General features: G+C 33.9%; 1 protein-coding gene across 8 annotated transcripts in view; it reads left to right on the top strand.

Annotated features, from left to right (window-relative positions):
• Apc (APC regulator of WNT signaling pathway) overlaps positions 1-17,471 on the top strand; it is a 123,207-nt gene that overhangs the window by 53,827 nt on the left and 51,909 nt on the right. For all 8 annotated transcript variants that reach the window (XM_019205096.2, XM_033767363.1, XM_033767365.1 and 5 more), the window contains 4 exons: positions 3,368-3,452; positions 4,160-4,361; positions 10,885-10,993; positions 13,606-13,719. In XM_019205096.2, coding sequence (XP_019060641.1) covers positions 3,368-3,452; positions 4,160-4,361; positions 10,885-10,993; positions 13,606-13,719 — 510 coding nt within the window. The remainder of the gene's footprint in view (positions 1-3,367; positions 3,453-4,159; positions 4,362-10,884; positions 10,994-13,605; positions 13,720-17,471) is intronic.

The following is a 17,471-nucleotide window of genomic DNA, read 5'->3' as shown; positions in this document are numbered from 1 at the left end:
AGTAATATAAATTATACCAAATGATGTCACTTTAAGGTAAAGTGACTGGATGTGACTGTAAATTTGTATGTCTAGCTTTTGTTAAGGTACATAACTCAGAGCACTTACAAAAATAATTTAAGCAACACATCATTGGAATAAGTAACTTTTCAAGGTGGCTATTTTGAAAATCTTTTTAAAATTTTAACTAAATTTCAATTTCATGGGCCGCTTAGTGGTGCTGCCTGCCTCAAAAGTGCAAGGTCAAGAGTTCAATCTGCGGTACCAAACAAACAAACAAAAAGTAAATTTCAATTTCATGTACTTTTAAATACAGTTTTTATGAAAAACTATAATGGTACATAAGATCCTAATGATATAATTGACAAAGTGAAATAGGAAGAAAAGAGCTAAAGGTATAGGGAAATTGGGAAGGGTAGGGAGAAGGTAATAAGGGAAAAGGAAAAAAATCAGAAAATGAAAAAATGGAAATAAAGTATTTGTAAATAGGGAAGGGAGGAGGGGGTGAAGGGAGGGCAGGGACAAGGGGAAAAATTGAGAAACAAGACCAGTCATGTAAAGGTACAAGATTGTAATGATGATCTTAACTGTACTGTATAGCTAAAATGTACCAATAAACTCAGTGAGGGAAAAAAAAGAAATTAGGAAATACGGACATACAGAGATATCTAAATCATCTATTTTAATCTCTTACAGGATTTTTTTCAGGGATAAGGATTAAAGCCAGGGCCTCACACATGCTAGGCAAGCACTTTACCAGTGAGCTGTTCCTCCAGCCTTTTTTTTTTTAATTTATAATGCCATCACAAGAGTTAGAGATAGACTTTTTACTGTTGTATATTCTATGCAAACATGTATTTGATAGGATGTATTTTACAGCATAGTTTTTTACCTACATGATATGCTATCATCTTGTCATTAAAAGCTTTTTATATTTCCTTAGTATTCCATGATATATTATTGTAGGACAGCCAAGCTTACATGGGCTTCTAACTTTTTAATGTTATTTTATTTTTTATTATTTGTTTGTTTTTGAAATGTATTTTAAAACCATGTTTTAAGCCATTAAACCATTTAATGTAGGTCCGGAGATTTAGCTCAATGCCTCACAAGCACAAGGAACCGAGTTCAATCCCTGGTACTAAAAATAAGAAACAAAGTAAACCATTTAATGTTCTATTCATTTTGAAAAATTAGGCATATGTCCTATGATATGCTGAGGATTTTTATTGCAGTGTATAAACATTTATACGTTTTCTAGCAGTTATATTTGTAGTACACATTATCTGAAGCTCAAAAACAAGTAAAAGAAGAAATTGCTTGGTATTTCAACCTTCATGGAGTAACAGTTGACTGTGTGATGGTTCTGTTTTCAGCATTAGTGTTACCTGAGAGCTTGGTCCAAATGAAGATTCTCAGCCTGCACCCCAGATCACTGAATCATCAGTGTATGATTTAATAAATCTCCAGAAGATTCTGATCTATGATGAAGATTGAGAACTACCACTAGTAGGCTTTGGAAAAGAGAGAAATGATAACTGCTTTAAAGGGATTTTTTTTTTTTTTTTTTTTTTTTTTTTTGTACAGGGGATTGAACTCAGGTCCTCGCACTTGCAAGGCAGGCAGCCGAACCACTGAGCTAAATCCCCGGCCCTTAAAGGGATTATTTTGATAGCTCTGTGAAAGGTTGAACCATTTAGGAAATTATTTGATTAATTTAGATAGGATTAATAACCATTATAATAACAAAAATAAGACTGAATGAAGATAATGACGGTAAGAATATGTTATAAGAGGAGATAATAGAGCCATCAATAGAATTTGATCACCGAGGATGTGAAGGAGAGGCGCTCTAAGGATTTGAACTGAAAGAGAAGGCCAATGCCATTAAACAGAGAATACAAAGCAAAGAACTGGTTTTAGTGGCATAATTATCAGTTTTGAACAATTACTGCCAGTCTGAGGTGCACATCATCCAAATCTGTCAGTCAATCAGGAATGTGATTCATGTTTTCAAGTGAGGTTAGGATTAAAGACATAATTGGAAATAACTCAGATAAAGGTAGTTGGCTGAATTGTGAGACTGAGGAGTTTTAAGTGGGCATGAGATTAAAGGGGTATTGATCTATAAGCATTATTAATGAGTGGAAGAATTGGGGTCCTGGAGATTCATAGCCTACAGTGATAATTCTTAGATTCCGTGAAGATAATGACCTATAGTTTATCGTAAACATTTTGGGGATACTCCACAATCACCAAAGGGAGATACTCCACAATCACCCTTGTCCCTTTGTTTTCTATCTCACAGAAGTAATACTCTTCTGGTTATGATATTTTGAACATAAACATTATCTTCACATTCCCACATCTACCTACCCAAGCCTTTCAGATTAAAACATGGTTTATTAAAGTTTACTAGGTTGTTTTATGTTGGTCACAGTCACCATAGATGTTCTGCTTTTAATGATACTGTCCAGGCAAACTAGTGAATTTTATTTTTCCTGCATTCACTCACTTTTTGACAAATTTCTTTCTCAGTGCATTGTTGGAGTACTTTTCACAAAGGGAAACGCTGCTCATAGTTACAAGTTTGTATGCAGGGTCTTACATTTGAAAACTAATTGGCCAAGCAGAGGACTGACTATACTGAGAGCGAGAGTGGAATGCTTTAGTGTATAGAAAGTATAAATACAATATAAATTATTGTTAAGGAACATGCAATAAAATTCAAAATTCATGCGGTATAAAGACAGAAACATTGGGAGAAAGTGAAAATTTCTAACATTGAGAAAAATTTATCAAAAACAGATTTGCATGATTTTTTAAAATGACATCAAAAGTCAGGAGTAGAAATGCATTATGGTCACTTGAGTACTAAATGTAAATCAATATTCTAGTAATATACTTAAATGTGGTTTATAAAAGTCTGAAAATTAAATTGTCAAATAGCAAATTTTAATGGTGTTTTTTATGGTCATAATGATAGAAGTTTAAGAGACATGGATTACAAACATATTTTAAAGGGTGGGAGTAGGTCTCTGGGTCTCAGTTGATTTATCTGAAAAGTTGTTACAATTCACCTTGTTTAAAAGTTAAAAGCTAATTAATGTTTTAGTGCACCATGTATTATCTTGCATGGAAATTCCCCATACTCACCACTATCACGTTTTATCACTATTATTGTTTTTGAGATATATTACTCAGTGAGGAACAGGTAACATATGCCATTTATACTTATATAACATGTTTTCAGAATGATCTGAAATAATTCTCCCCAACCATACCTGAATGCCAAGAAACACAGAATCATGTCCCAAGAAACGTTTTAGATTTTCAACGTGTTAATGTATTCTGTTCTTTTTTATAGGAAGTACTTAAACAACTACAAGGAAGTATTGAAGATGAAGCTATGGCTTCTTCTGGACAAATTGACTTACTAGAGCGTCTTAAAGGTAGAAAGTCTATTTGTCATTTCTTCAGTTAAACATTTAACTGGCTTTAAATAAACTGTTTTAGATCTCTTCCTTTCTAATTCTCAGCTCTTTTTAAAGCTCATTGCTATTCTGCCAATCATTAAATAGGACTTCAGTATGCTGTATGCCACAGGCTAAATGGCAAATTCATTTGTAGAACTACTGTATTGTCTTTTCTCTGTTCCGTCTAGGGTAGAAATGTTTGTCTTCTCACATTTATGTGCTGATTTTAAGTCCTTCTTAGTAGAATTTCTTTAAAAATGTCTTTCTCATTTGTTACTTGAAAATTCTAAAGTCAAAACAGGAAAAATGCTAAGTAATAATTGGAAATAAGCAGAGAAACTACTTTTGAATTCCAAAATATTATTAGCTAAAGAGAATCTAGGAAGGATATTTTGTCAAACTTCCTTTAACATACTCCTTTATTCTCCCTGACTCCAACTAACTTTGCAGGGTTGTGATTCCAAATAATTCATATATATTTGTAGCCAAAATATGAACCTAATATTTCTCCTTTAAAATAGTATAATAGCATTAAGAATAGGGCTGGGGATTTAGCTTAGTGGTTCCACTGCCTGCCTCGCAAGCTCAAGGTCCTGAGTTCGATCCCTGGTACCAAAAAAAAGGGAATATTTTATATAACGTAAAGTAATCGTTTCATAGAAACTTATGTCTGTTTTATTTAGAACTTAATTTAGATAGCAGCAGTTTCCCCGGAGTAAAACTACGGTCAAAAATGTCACTCCGTTCTTATGGAAGCCGGGAAGGATCTGTATCAAGTCGTTCAGGAGAATGCAGCCCTGTTCCTATGGGGTCATTTCCAAGAAGAGGGTTTGTAAATGGAAGCAGAGAAAGTACTGGATATTTAGAAGAACTTGAGAAAGAGAGGTAACTTTTGTTCATTATATAGTAAACATTGACTTGTATATGCCAAGCTTCTTATTTTGTAATACAAAATATAGATTATAGATATAGATTATTTGTAGCTAACACTTAAAGAGTATTTTACATTTTTAATCATAAAGTAGCATGTTACTTATATTAAATCTAAAAATGTAAAGAAAGCAGTTTCTTGGTATTCTGAGGACTTCTACTTTATCACTTAATACTTGAAATATTCTGCACATTGAATTATACATGATCATAATATTTATGTCTGGTCAAAATGTACAACTAGTTTTTAATTGAATTTATAGTTATTTTTGAACTAAATTCAGTAACTATTAGATTCTGTATATGACTCTTTCCATTATGGCAGGCCTATACAAGTGACCACAAATGAAATGTTTCTTAATTTATCAGCTTCTGTGTCTTAATGACAATGATTGACATATGGAATGAATTCTGATTTTTCACAGGTAGTGTATTAATTCTTCTCTGCCTGAAGTTAGAATTATCTCACCACAGATAGCAGAATGTAGGTCATTATCACAGTTTTTTCAAGTGTTTTATATCTCCTAAAAGATTTCTTAATCCATAGATAGTACCTTTTTATCTTTGTATGCCTAAAAGTCCTACTAGACATTGATAATGGCAAACTATATGTTATATATTAGCTCTGTGACCTTAGTCAAGTCATTAAATTTTTGTGTCAAGTTCTTCTGTAAAAATAGTGATATGGTTCAGCCTTGTGGAAATTGAATATTAATACCATATATAGAAAATGCCCAGTATATCTCACAGAGACAAAAGACCTTTCATTATTTTCTCACTGGTTTTGTGTGTACATCAACAAAAATAAGGATAATCATATGGACCAGAGGAGATGTTGATTGTTATCTCATCGCCTAGCTTTGCATGAGTCTTAATTTTATATGCTGACTACCAAAACCACATTCTGAAGAATGAGTGAACTAGAATCCATGATCTTCATTTCTTTGATCCCTCTGAGTCTATAAAGAGGCAAGAATGTATGAGCATACCATAGATGTATCTGGGAACTTCATGTTGGTAAAGTCTTAATTTCACTAGTGGAGAGTTTTAGAAAATATTAATATTTCTAGTATTACTAATATTAAGAAAAGTTCTTTTTCTTCCTCCCAGAATATTGTACAACTTTTAATTTACGCATTATTACACACTATAAAAAGTTACCAGGGTTCAAACTTGGGTCCTTGTGCTTGTGAAACAGGCAGCAGAACCACTGAGCTAAATCCTCAGCCCCAAAAAGTTACTTCTTTTGAAGAAAGAGATATTAACATTTTTTGTTCATGGTTAGGGTTCTCAACCCTGACTGACTGATCATTAATATCACTAGATTTACTGTTTGTTTGCTTGTTTGTTTTGAGACAGGGTCTTGCTCTGTAATTCAGGCTGGCCTTAAACTCACTATGTAGCCTGGGCCAGCCTTGAATTCATGGTGATCCTTCTGCCTCAGCCTCAGCCTGTTGTGCCCAGAGTTACTTTTAAAAGCATCATTAAAGGGGAACCCTCATGGGACCCCTCCCAGCTGGGAGCTGCTTTTCTCCTTATTTCCAGTAAACACTCTCCTAACTTTCTCCTTTTTGTCCATGATTTTATTCTTCAACTTTGTGAAGCAGTAGCTTGGTTTTATGCCCTTTATTCAGAATTAACTATTTTCAGATTTGGAGGTCCCACCAAGACTGATAGGAGTATACAGACCTTGGGAAGGATACAGGCCTTAGGGAAACATTTTACCATGCTAATGACCTCCAGACTATAATTGTTTATGGTTTCACTGTCAAACGCCAAATGATCATACCAGGTGGAGCCAGTAGTGTGTGTGACGGACTCCTTTTCTGAGGGCTACTATACTGACCCTCTAAAGAGTGCCAATAACTGCCAACCCCAGTAACTTCCATCACAGCTCAGTAGATTCACTCACTGAAGAATATCCCTGACTACTGACGCCTGCGCCAATCCCTCTCAGCAGAAAGAAACTAGATAGGTCTTTGCCCATCTTCCCCAATAGTTAGGGTTACTACTTCAGAGGAGGAAATGTAGAAGGCAGTTTAGTTAGTTAGCTTGTGAATAGGCACCTAGCAGGAGAAAGGTCTTGAGATAGAGTCAGGTATTCATGTACACTGATAAGAATTAAAATAAACAGTGAAATTGAGACTTTGGCTTAGGAGTTTCTCAGGCAAAATGAAATGCAACCCCTTCTTGTATTCAGGACTGAGTTTTGAGAAATTTAGAATGCAGAATAATTAGTGTTCTTTTAAATCAGTTTTCTTTAAATTCTGTGTACTGAATAACCGGTTTAGAGGGCCTGAGTTCCAATTGGTCATTTTAAACATATGGAGCCATCTGGAAGTGGCCACTGGACAGCTGAGTGTATTCTCATGCTCTTCTTAGGTATGAAAAGTTCTAGACAAAGGGGCAGTGTGGCAGCCCTCTTGGAACTCCTCTCAACTAGAAGCAATTTTTCTTCTTCCTTTCAATAAACACTCTAACTTTCAAATAAATAAAAAGTATCAGTGTTCCACCCCACCCTTTCCTATCCCCAGTCTTACTTCCCATGAGATTCCATAGTATATATCACTTGTTCTTCACTTAATAATTTTGGATATGTTACTGACTCACCACTTTAAAGATGAATATTTGTTAATTTTACTTAATTACCCACCTAGTTTTTTTGTTTTGTTTTGGGTACCAGGGATTGCAATTTGGAAAGATCTGTGTTCAAACTCATTTTTCTTCACTATCAAGGTTACTGATAAGAAAAATTAAATACCAGTCTGATTTTCATTTCTTTGTAAGTGACTTATGTCACAGATTCATTCATATTCTCCCCCTCCCTCCCCTCCCGCTCCTCTCTATCCTTTGTGTTTTGCTGTTTTCATTTTCTGTTCTGCCCAAGATAAGTGCTAGAAAGTAGTTAAGCCAGGACGTAATGCTTAGATTGTATAGCTTTATAACTTTTTTCAACCTCAGTTTTTCCATCTGTAGTGTAATACATTCAAAAGATACTGTAAAGATTACATTGGATTTTTTAAGAAGCCCTTAGCCATATGCCTGGTACATAGGGCATTTGAGAAATGTTAACTATTGTCATGCTGTCTGTTGATTCATTTAATAGATACTTATTGAATGCCTAATTCATATGTGCTGTGCCCTTTTAGCTGCCTATGGTTTAGCTAGAGGACTAAGACATAGATTTTTTTAAAAAAAACAGGATCTCACTGTATAGTCCAGGGTGGCCTTGAACATGCTATGTTGCCCAGGCTAACCTCAGACTTGCAATCCTACTTCAGCTTCCCAAGGATTATAGGTATGCATCACTGTGCTTGGCTTTGAAGAATCTTTTTTTTTTTTTAAGAGTATTGGCAATCACAGACTAAATCTTTAATACGTTAAATCCTAAAGACACTACTTACCTGCTGTAGATCTAACCTTGGTTTTAATTCTGAGCCTTAATAACTGTTGTGTCAGTCACAAGGTCAACTCCTATTATTTAACCACTTGTTTCCTATTTTGGTTTAAGACACTATAAGCTTGGCTTCCCCAGAACATTCTACTAATTTGATGTTTAACTTAATAATAACTTGTTCTCAGTATCTGACCTCCCTTTCACTCCACCACCACAATTGATAATAGCTTATCAATTTAAGTATTTAACACCCAGTTCTTGTTTTAGAAGTCCATTTACTAAATACAGAGAAAACAACAGTGGCACCATCTATCCACTTCTTTCCCTACCTTGCACCTGGTAGGTCCTGCAGCCCCTAATTAAGAAAAGCTGAAAAATAGAATCAGATCTACTCTTCATGCAAGTCATGGTACCCAGATGTGAAAGAGATTCAGGCTTTCTATAGTACACCTGTTTCTGTTGTCAGAAATGGGAGAAAAGGGGTAGCCTCTTATTATCTGTGCTCCTCCCTGGCTGTAGCATAATGAATCGGGGGTTCTTTCCATGCAATATGTTTTCTTACTGTTGAGGTTGTTTACTTTCTGTGTGTGTTGCAGGGGATCAAACTCAGGACCTTGAACTTAGAAGGCAGGCAGTGGAACCACTGAGCTAATTCCCTGGCCCAAGGTTGTTAATTTTTAAAACTACTTCTTAGCAGAGGAAATTTTACCAAGAGCAGAATCTTCCACGTACATTCATGCTCACTACTAAGATCATTCATTCCCATACTTCCCAAGAAAATGTCAAATAGAACTTTTAAAGTAACAATAATGGCAGAGTGAGGAACATTTCTGTGTGACCAAATTCCAGAAGCTATAATAGAAAATATATACATGAAAATCAAGTTTTCCAGATGGCAAAACCATTTTAAACAGTTAAAAGACAAGTGATAAACTGACATAATATATTTTCAATTCCATAACTGACAAAGTACTGTCATTCCTAATATAGAAGTTCTTTAAAGTGAGAGAAAGAAAAGTTATAGGAAAAAAAGTGTAGTAATACCTTGCCTCACAAATGTTTCTGTTTGCACACAATTCAGATGCAAACAAAACCATTTGGGAGAATTTTGTTTGTTTTCAAACTCCCCATCAGGTGACAAACATGACCACTGCCATCCTCCCCACACAAACATAAACACAGCCATCTTCTCCAATATTGTGAAACAAATTAAGTCCATATATGGACGTACCATCATATAAATGGTTTTTAAATTTGAAAAAATGCTCAGCCTCACTTACATTAAGAGAAATTAAAACTATAATGGTGTACTATTTTTTTAAAAAACTAGATATGCTAAAATTAAAAAGTTGGATTAAGCACTTAAATTGGTAAAAGTGATAGGACTATAAGTTAGTGTAGTATCTAACAAGGACACTTAAGTTAAAATTTCATATACATATCCTAGAAATTATGTTGTAAATATGTTTGTCTATGCATGAAATGAGATGTATAAAAAATGTAAGGTAAAATTATTTTTAATATCCAAAGATTAGAAAGCCCTGGTGCCCATCAGTAAAGTCCTGGTTGTAATGGATTCCTTCAGGGGTGCATGAATACTGTGGTATACATTATTTATCATGCAGCATGCAAAAAATGCATGATGCCTGTTTTTATTCTAATATAGAATGATTTCAAAGACTTTTCAGTGAAAAAAATGATAGGATAGCATGTATAATAATATGCTACTATTATAATTAAAATAAATCATATGTGGTGACACAAAACTAATTCTAGCACTTTTGGAGGCGGAGGCAGGAGGGTCACTAGTTTGAGCCCAGCCTGGGCAAGGTGGTGACTTAGTGAGACCCTGTCTCACAATAAAATACAGACTGAGAATCTAGCTCAGTGGGAAGGCCCTGGGTTCAATCCCCAGTACTACCCCCCAAAAAAATCAATAAACTGTATATATAATTATGCACGTACATCTTTGGATTTCTTAGAATATTTCTGAAATTACATGGAAAAAAATTGTAACAAGTCATTGCCTTGGAAAAGAGCCTCTTGAAAAGAGATAAACCATGTATTTTTGTACTTACTGTTTTATTCCAGTAACACTCTTCTTATATTGTGCATTTATGTTTATAATGATCAGATACACAGATATAGATTGCTAAAAATACCATTGATTGGGTTATTTAGGATTACATTAATTCATCTTCACATACCAAACTAAGAGCCAAGAGTGGTGGCATATGCCTTTAATCCCAGCACTTGGGAGGCTGAGATAGGAGAATCCTGAGTTCATTGCCAGCCTAAACTACACAGTGACTTCAAGGCTGGCCTAGACTATATAGCAAGACCCTGTGTCAAAAAAAAAAAAAAAAAAAAAAAAAAAAAAAAAAAAAAAAAAAAAAAAAAAAAAAAAAAAAAAAAAAAAAAAAAAAAAACTCCAAAGAAGTTTTTCGAGCTCAACTAACTCCCTAATAATACACTATGATGATATACTGTATTTGTTATTTTGGCTGCTAAGAAGTGGAAAGCCACATTGTATCCAAAGTAGAAGCTTCTTATATTCTAGCTTGTTTTCTAGAATAATTGCTACTTTTCTTGGTGTGTTTTTTTGTTTTGTTTTGTTTTGTTTTGTTTTTTGCAGTACCGGGGGATCGAATTATGGACCTTGCACTTGCAAGGCAGGCACAGTGCCACTGAGCTAAATCCCTGGCCTCTAATTGCTACTCTTCTGAAATCCTGTAGTATACTTCTTATTCTTGTACTAATTTTGGATTTTGTTATATCTGCTTTTATCTTTCATCATATTCTTAAATTATAAGTAAATAAAGAGTGCCTTTCCTTGAAATGTAAGTATACTAGTACCAATTTAAGTGAGAAAAATAGTAATCTTTTTATAGTCACATTTTAATCGTTATAATATTCTAAGTCCTACCTTCAAAAATCGAAGTTAATTTTAATTTTTTTATTTATTATGAATATTTTAGTTTAAATAGATAATTACAAAAATAGTTGGTAAGGATTTCTCTTATTCTTAAGGAATGCAGTCTGCATTAGCATTGTATAAATTTATCTTTCTTTTAAAAATAGATCATTACTCCTTGCTGATCTTGACAAAGAAGAAAAGGAAAAAGACTGGTATTATGCTCAACTTCAGAATCTCACTAAAAGAATAGATAGTCTTCCTTTAACTGAAAATGTAAGTAATTTGGCAGTACAACTTACTTTAGACTTTAATAATTTGATTCTTAAAAGTACTTAAATTATGCATTAAAACTTTGGGGATACTGAATTTATAATATTATAATTATAATTATAAATGTTTTATATAATTATATATGTTTTCCTGACTTTATATCTGAACATATTATAGTTACTGAATTTCAGTTTATAAAGATGATTAAACATCATTGTGCTCCAACACATATTTATTTGAAAAAATCTGGTAAGTTTGAATTCCTAAAGTACTCAAGATTCTACCAGGCAACTGATTTTTAATTGTATGTATTGAATTTCAGACATACTGTGTAGAAATATTTACTACCATCTGCCTGTTTTTTAGTACCATATTATAGGTATAATGCCAGATAATTTTTGCAATAAAACTATCTTTGAAGATATTTTGAGTCCTACTTCAGGTATAAATGACAATAGCCATAGGTATTCTACAGTTTGTTTTATTATGTTAAAACAAAATCCTGTTCAGTCTCCCTCTCCACCTGCCTATGTTAATTGTTTTGTATATGTAGTGGCACATAGTAAGAAAGCCTCTGAAATACATTAATAATCTCGATTGTATTCAACTGCTATCCATAAATATTTGATGTAAATTTTGAAAAGAGAAAGTAGACTAGTTGAAATAAACTTGCTTTCTTTTCTTAGCTTAGATCTTTCATTTACTAATAGCATTTTTGAAAGACGATGATGGACAAAACTGTAAAAGTAAAAAGCGGGAAAATTTTTACCAGAACATGAAGTTAACTAGACTGCCTGAATAGAGTTTGGGTGGCAGAAACTAGAAATAGAGGTTTTAAGGGCTTGCTTTCCCTAAGCAGTCAGTCATTCAAAGTTTTGAGAAGGAGAGTAAGGCTTCCTCTTCCTGTATCCTCAAAATGTTCCTGGAAATTAAGGAAACATAGGGGGTGAAAGATGGTTGTTGGAGAACCATTAACAGATTAAGGATTAGAAAATCAAAAGGATTTTGTGGGATTTTTATAACAACATTACCACAGTATAATTTTGCTCACCATGGACTTTGGTAAATAAATAATATACAAAATTCACAGTGTATCTCTATGCATAAATTTTGGAAAAGAACTTATGTGTATATGACAACTCAAGAACATTTATTTACTATCTGATATAAAGATCGGTTGTCAAATAATTTTATTCTATTAATTTATTAAATAATCATATTTATTTAATAACATATAAGGCATTTTTATGGGCCTTTAGCACACTTAAACTTAATGTTATAACCATTATTTAATTATAGAAATTTTGCTTTCATACAGAGGAACCAAATTAATGAACATTTTTATATGGAAAAACTTATCTACTTATCAAAATCCTAGACACTGCCTCAAGCATCAGCTCCAAACTACATTATTGCAACATGCCGTGTCACATTTAGCATTTTTTTAGGGGATAGTTGGGAAGTGGAGGACAGTGAGTGACTCGTCACTGACTCAGTGAGCATAAGATCACATGCAGATTATGTCATCCATAACATAGCCCAGAATTTCAGTATGCCAGTAGGAATACATTCTGCATGTGAATGTTTTGTGTATGTTTCAAGAGAAAAGGGTAAAAACTAGCATAAGATGACAATACAACTTGGAGTTCTTAGACCAGACTGCTATTCAGAATCAGACATGAGTTACATGAGTTTTCTGTAGACAGAGTATGAAAAATCTGTGTTACTTCCCTCCATGACCCTTTATAACTCCCACTTTTCATTTTATCTGATAGTGTTTTATTTTTTTCTTTTCATTCTTTTATATGCCTAGCAGTTATTACAATGCCTGCAATTTTAATGAGAGGCTAATAAGTTTTGAATGAGTTATTCCCTGCACTATGAAGAAGTACTTTTTATTTGTTCAATCTTTGCTTCACTTTTAGATTTTTACCAAAGTTTGTGTTGACTTTGCTAGTTTATGATTATTCATTACCTATAGGCTTTTTCTTACCTCTTTTTTTTTTTTAACTTTACAAGTGGAAAAAGTTCTGTTTAATCTGCATTCATTTGGTAATCCATACCTTACAATGAGATATAAGGTTGATGAGCCTGTTTCTTGATTTTTCTTCATGTTGTCGGTATTAATATGCAAGGTTTTTTGTTTGTTTGTTTGGGGGGTTTTTGGGGAAGGGGGTTGGTACCGGGGATTGAACTAAGGTCCTTGCACTTGCAAGGCAGGCCACCGAACCACTGAGCTAAATCCCCGGCCCAATATGCTGGTTTTTAATAATTAGAAATAATGCCTTTTCAGTGGGTAGGAATCACAAGGGAACTGACATTAGGCTCACTGTAACTGGACCAATTACATATTTTAAATGAAACAGTCCAATTGAATTAAAGCCATTTTTGAATTTAGGGCAGTGTTTTAACTCCTCATCACATCAGCAACCCAGGCAGAGCCTGGCACCTGTAATGAAATTTTAAGACTCTAGAGTAAAAGTAATTTTCCCATGCACCAAGACTTAACACATTCACTTAACCATTTTCTTTATTGGTACTTACATACTTTTTTGTTTTACTAATAAACATACAAACACAATGAGTTACTAATATCTTGTGTTATTTGGTTTTAGTTTTCCTTACAAACAGATATGACCAGAAGGCAATTGGAGTATGAAGCAAGGCAGATCAGAGTTGCAATGGAAGAACAACTGGGCACATGCCAGGATATGGAAAAACGAGCACAGGTAACTTAGGTGTATTCAAACTATAAAGATTTTTATGGGGCAGGGAATGTGGCTCACATGTAGAACACTTGCCTAGCATACAAAAGGCCTTAAGTTCGACCTTCAGTGCACAAAAGAAAAAGAAAAAAATGTGTGTGTTGAATGTGTGCATACACACCTACACATGCACGCACACACACACAGGTCTTTATGTTGACACTGTTTCAAAATAAGAATTTATCATGACTGCTGCACAACAGAACTCATTTCACATAATTCTGCTTCCATAATATATTTCCTTTCCCCCAGTACTATCTGTTCTGACTTAGAATTATAAGAGCAAGAAAGATTCATGTCTTTTGGTAGCTGACAGCTAGGTTCAGCTCTCCTTTGGGATTTTTACTTATTAATTTAAATATATGTGATGACATTCAAAATAATATTGTTCTTCAAAATCTGCACTTTAAAGAAAAAGAAAGCATTAAAAAATTAGGAGAGATGAAATAAGTTGGGTGGAGAACATTCTCAGATTTCTACCCTGAACTAAGGTCAAGAAAAGCATTAAAGAGTTTTGCTGTCTCTCAAGCCTTGTCATCTGTTATGCCCTTTTGTTTTGTTTTTTGTTTTTTGGTACCGGGGATCAAACTCAGGCCTTGTGCTTGCAAGACAGACAGTGGAACCACTGAGCTAAATCCCCAGCCCCATTATGCCCTTTTGTATTTATACACATATAAATGTCTTTAGCCTTTGAGAGGCTTTGGTGATTGTCTTGTCCCAAGATGAGTGTGGGAATTTTTTTTAATGTTGGAGACAAACTGGAAGAACATTTAAAGATTTTCTTTAAGTAAATAGCAAATAAAAGGATAGGCCTACACCTGTATGTGTGCTATAAATATATTTTGTGTGCTGTAAAGTTTATTTCATAGTTTTAGAATCACTGAATATGATATTTTTCCATTTCCCCAAAACATGGGCTTTATAGTAACTTCCTAAACATAATGTGTATTCTATTTCGGTTAAACTGTGCTTATAGACTAAGGTGAAACCTAATACCAAGACCATGAGAAAAAAATGTGAGAACCTCACTTACAAAGGGAAGGATTGTTGGTAATTCATATGTATCTAGAAACCCGTCTATTTCTTCTGTTTTCCATTTTATTAGAGTACAGGTTCTCGAAGTAGGTATTGATGATCCTCTGGATTTCTGCTGGATCTGTTGTGACTTCACCTTTTTCATTCCTAATTTCATGGATCTGAGCCTTTTCTTTCCTTTTTTGAATAAGGTTGGCTAAGGGTTTATCAATTTTTATTCTTTAAAAATACCAATTCTTCAATTTGTTGATTTTTTTGTATCGTTCTCTTAGTTTCCATTGCATTGATTTTGCTCTGATCTTTATAATTTTCTGCCTCGTACAAGCTTTGCGTTTCTTTTGCTCTTCTTTTACTAGGAGCTTAAGATGCAGTATTAGGTTATTTGAGCTTGCTCTGTTTTCCTAGTATGGGCATTCACTGCTATGAGTTTCCCACATAGAACTGCTTTCATTATATCCATAAATTCCTGTATGTTGTACTAGTATTATCATTAAATTGTAAAAACTATCTAATTTCATCTTTAATTTCCTCTGTGACCCATTGGTTGTTCAAGAGAGTGTTATTCGATTTCCATTTGTTTGTGAAGTTCTTGCAGTTTCTTTTATTATTGATCTCCAGTTTAATTGCACTGATAACATACATGGGATTACTTCATTTCCTTTACATTTACTTAAACATGTTCTGTGAACTAGTTTGCAGTCTGTTTTGGAGAATGACCTGTATGCAGCTGAAAAGAATGTATATTCTGCTTTTGTGGGCTGGAACACTCTATAGACATCTCTTAAGTTCATTTGTTCAAAAGCTTGGTTCAGTTCTCATATTTCGTTGTTGATTTTTTTGTCTAGGTGATCTGTCTATTTGTGACAGTGGGGTATTGAGGTCCCCCACTACAACTGAATTAGTGCTTATTTGGTTTTTCATGTCCCTTAATACTTATTTTTACATAGTTGGGAGCATTAGTATTTGCTGCATATATATTTATGATTGCCATCTCTTCCTTTTGGATTGTTCCCTTTACAACGATGTAATGACCTTCTTTGTCTCTCTTAATTAGTTTTGGTTTGAAATTTATATTGTCTGCAAATAAGATAGCTACCCCTACTTTTTCTGGGTTCCTGTCGCATGGAGAACTGTTTTCCATCTTTTTACTTTGAGTCTATGAGTTTTTTAACTAGGTGCATTTCTTGTATACAGCATATTGTTGGATTTTGCTTCTTAATCTATTCTGCCAGTCTGTTTCTTTTGATTGGTGAATCAAGGCCATTAATATTGATAGTTATAACTGATATGTATTGACTTATTGTCATGTTATTTTCCTGGTGTTGGCTCTGTTTTATTTTTCTTCCTCTCCCTTTAATTTCTTGTCTTTTAGATTTGCTCTGTTGTGCCTTGTGGAGTTGTGACCTTCATTGTCTTTTTCTAGTATGTTTTTTAAAATTGTTTGGTGGGCTGGTTTGGTATTTATGAACTTTCTCAGGTGTTCTTTGTCATGAAAATATCTTAATTCCCCATCCATTTTGAAAGATAGTTTTGCAGGATACGTCAGTCTAGGTTGGAAGTTGTTTTCTTTTAGGGCTTGAAATACCTCACTCCAGGTTCTCCTTGACCTGAGAGTTTGTGTAGAAAAGCCTGTTGTAATCTGATGGGCTTTCCTTTGCATGTGAGTTGTTTCTTTTCTCTAACTCTTACAGTATTTTGTTCTTCTGTTGAGTTTCTGGGATCTTGACTATTATATGTTTAGATTTTTTTTTTTTTTTTTTTTAAATCATGACTAGTTGGTGTCCTATATGCCTCACTTATCTGTATGTCAGGTTCTTTGGTTCTGGGAAGTTTTCTGCCGTTAATTCTGTGAACTGTTTTTTTATGTCATTTGCACTTTCTCCTGCTTTTTTGCCAACTCCTATCCATCTTATATCATTATTCTTTGCGTCATCTAGGAGCTGTTAGATTGATTTCTCATTGTCCCTTACTGTTTTTAAAAGATCTGTCTTTTCATGGTTACTGACTGCCATCCTGTCTTCTCTATCTGATATTCTGTCTTCAGATTGGCTCTGTCAGCTATGTATACTTTCAGTAGAGTTTTTAATCTCTTGGATATCAGATTGAATCTATTTCATGGATTCTATTTCCTTCCTATGTAGGGCCTTTGTAGTTTCCATTTCTTTTCTCTAATGGGCATTTATGGCTTCCAGAATGGTCCTCAATTTATCTATTTTTTTTTAATCTGTTTCTATTGTAGAGACTCTAATCATGTCTCTTTTTTTTTTTTTCAGCTTTAATTGAGTTTATTGGTACATTTTAGGGTTACAGTACAGTTACATTCATTGTTGGGATCTTGTACCGCTACATGACAAGTCTTGATTCTCATTTTTTCCCCTTACCCCCACCCTCCCTTCACCCCCTCTTCCCCTTCCCATCTACAAACACTTTATTTTCATCTTTTCATTATCTCACATTTTTTCTTTTCCCTTACTACCCTTCCCCTACCCATCCCACCTTCCCTACACCTTTAGCTCCTTTCTTCCCATTTCTAAATGTCAGTAATCTTATTAGAATCTTATGTATTATTGCAGATTATTCACACCAGAGAAACTATTCGGTATTTACACATGTGTGACTTATTTATTTCACTTAGGACTATATCTTCAATATGTATCCATTTTCCTATGTCTTTTTTTTTA

This window comes from Fukomys damarensis, unplaced genomic scaffold (genome assembly GCF_012274545.1).
Source record: "Fukomys damarensis isolate Sample0158 unplaced genomic scaffold, DMR_v1.0_HiC HiC_scaffold_3, whole genome shotgun sequence".
NCBI classification, from domain to species: Eukaryota; Metazoa; Chordata; class Mammalia; order Rodentia; family Bathyergidae; genus Fukomys; species Fukomys damarensis.
The sequence above is the reverse complement of the archived record's forward strand: the minus strand, read 5'-3'. Positions and strand labels throughout refer to the sequence as shown.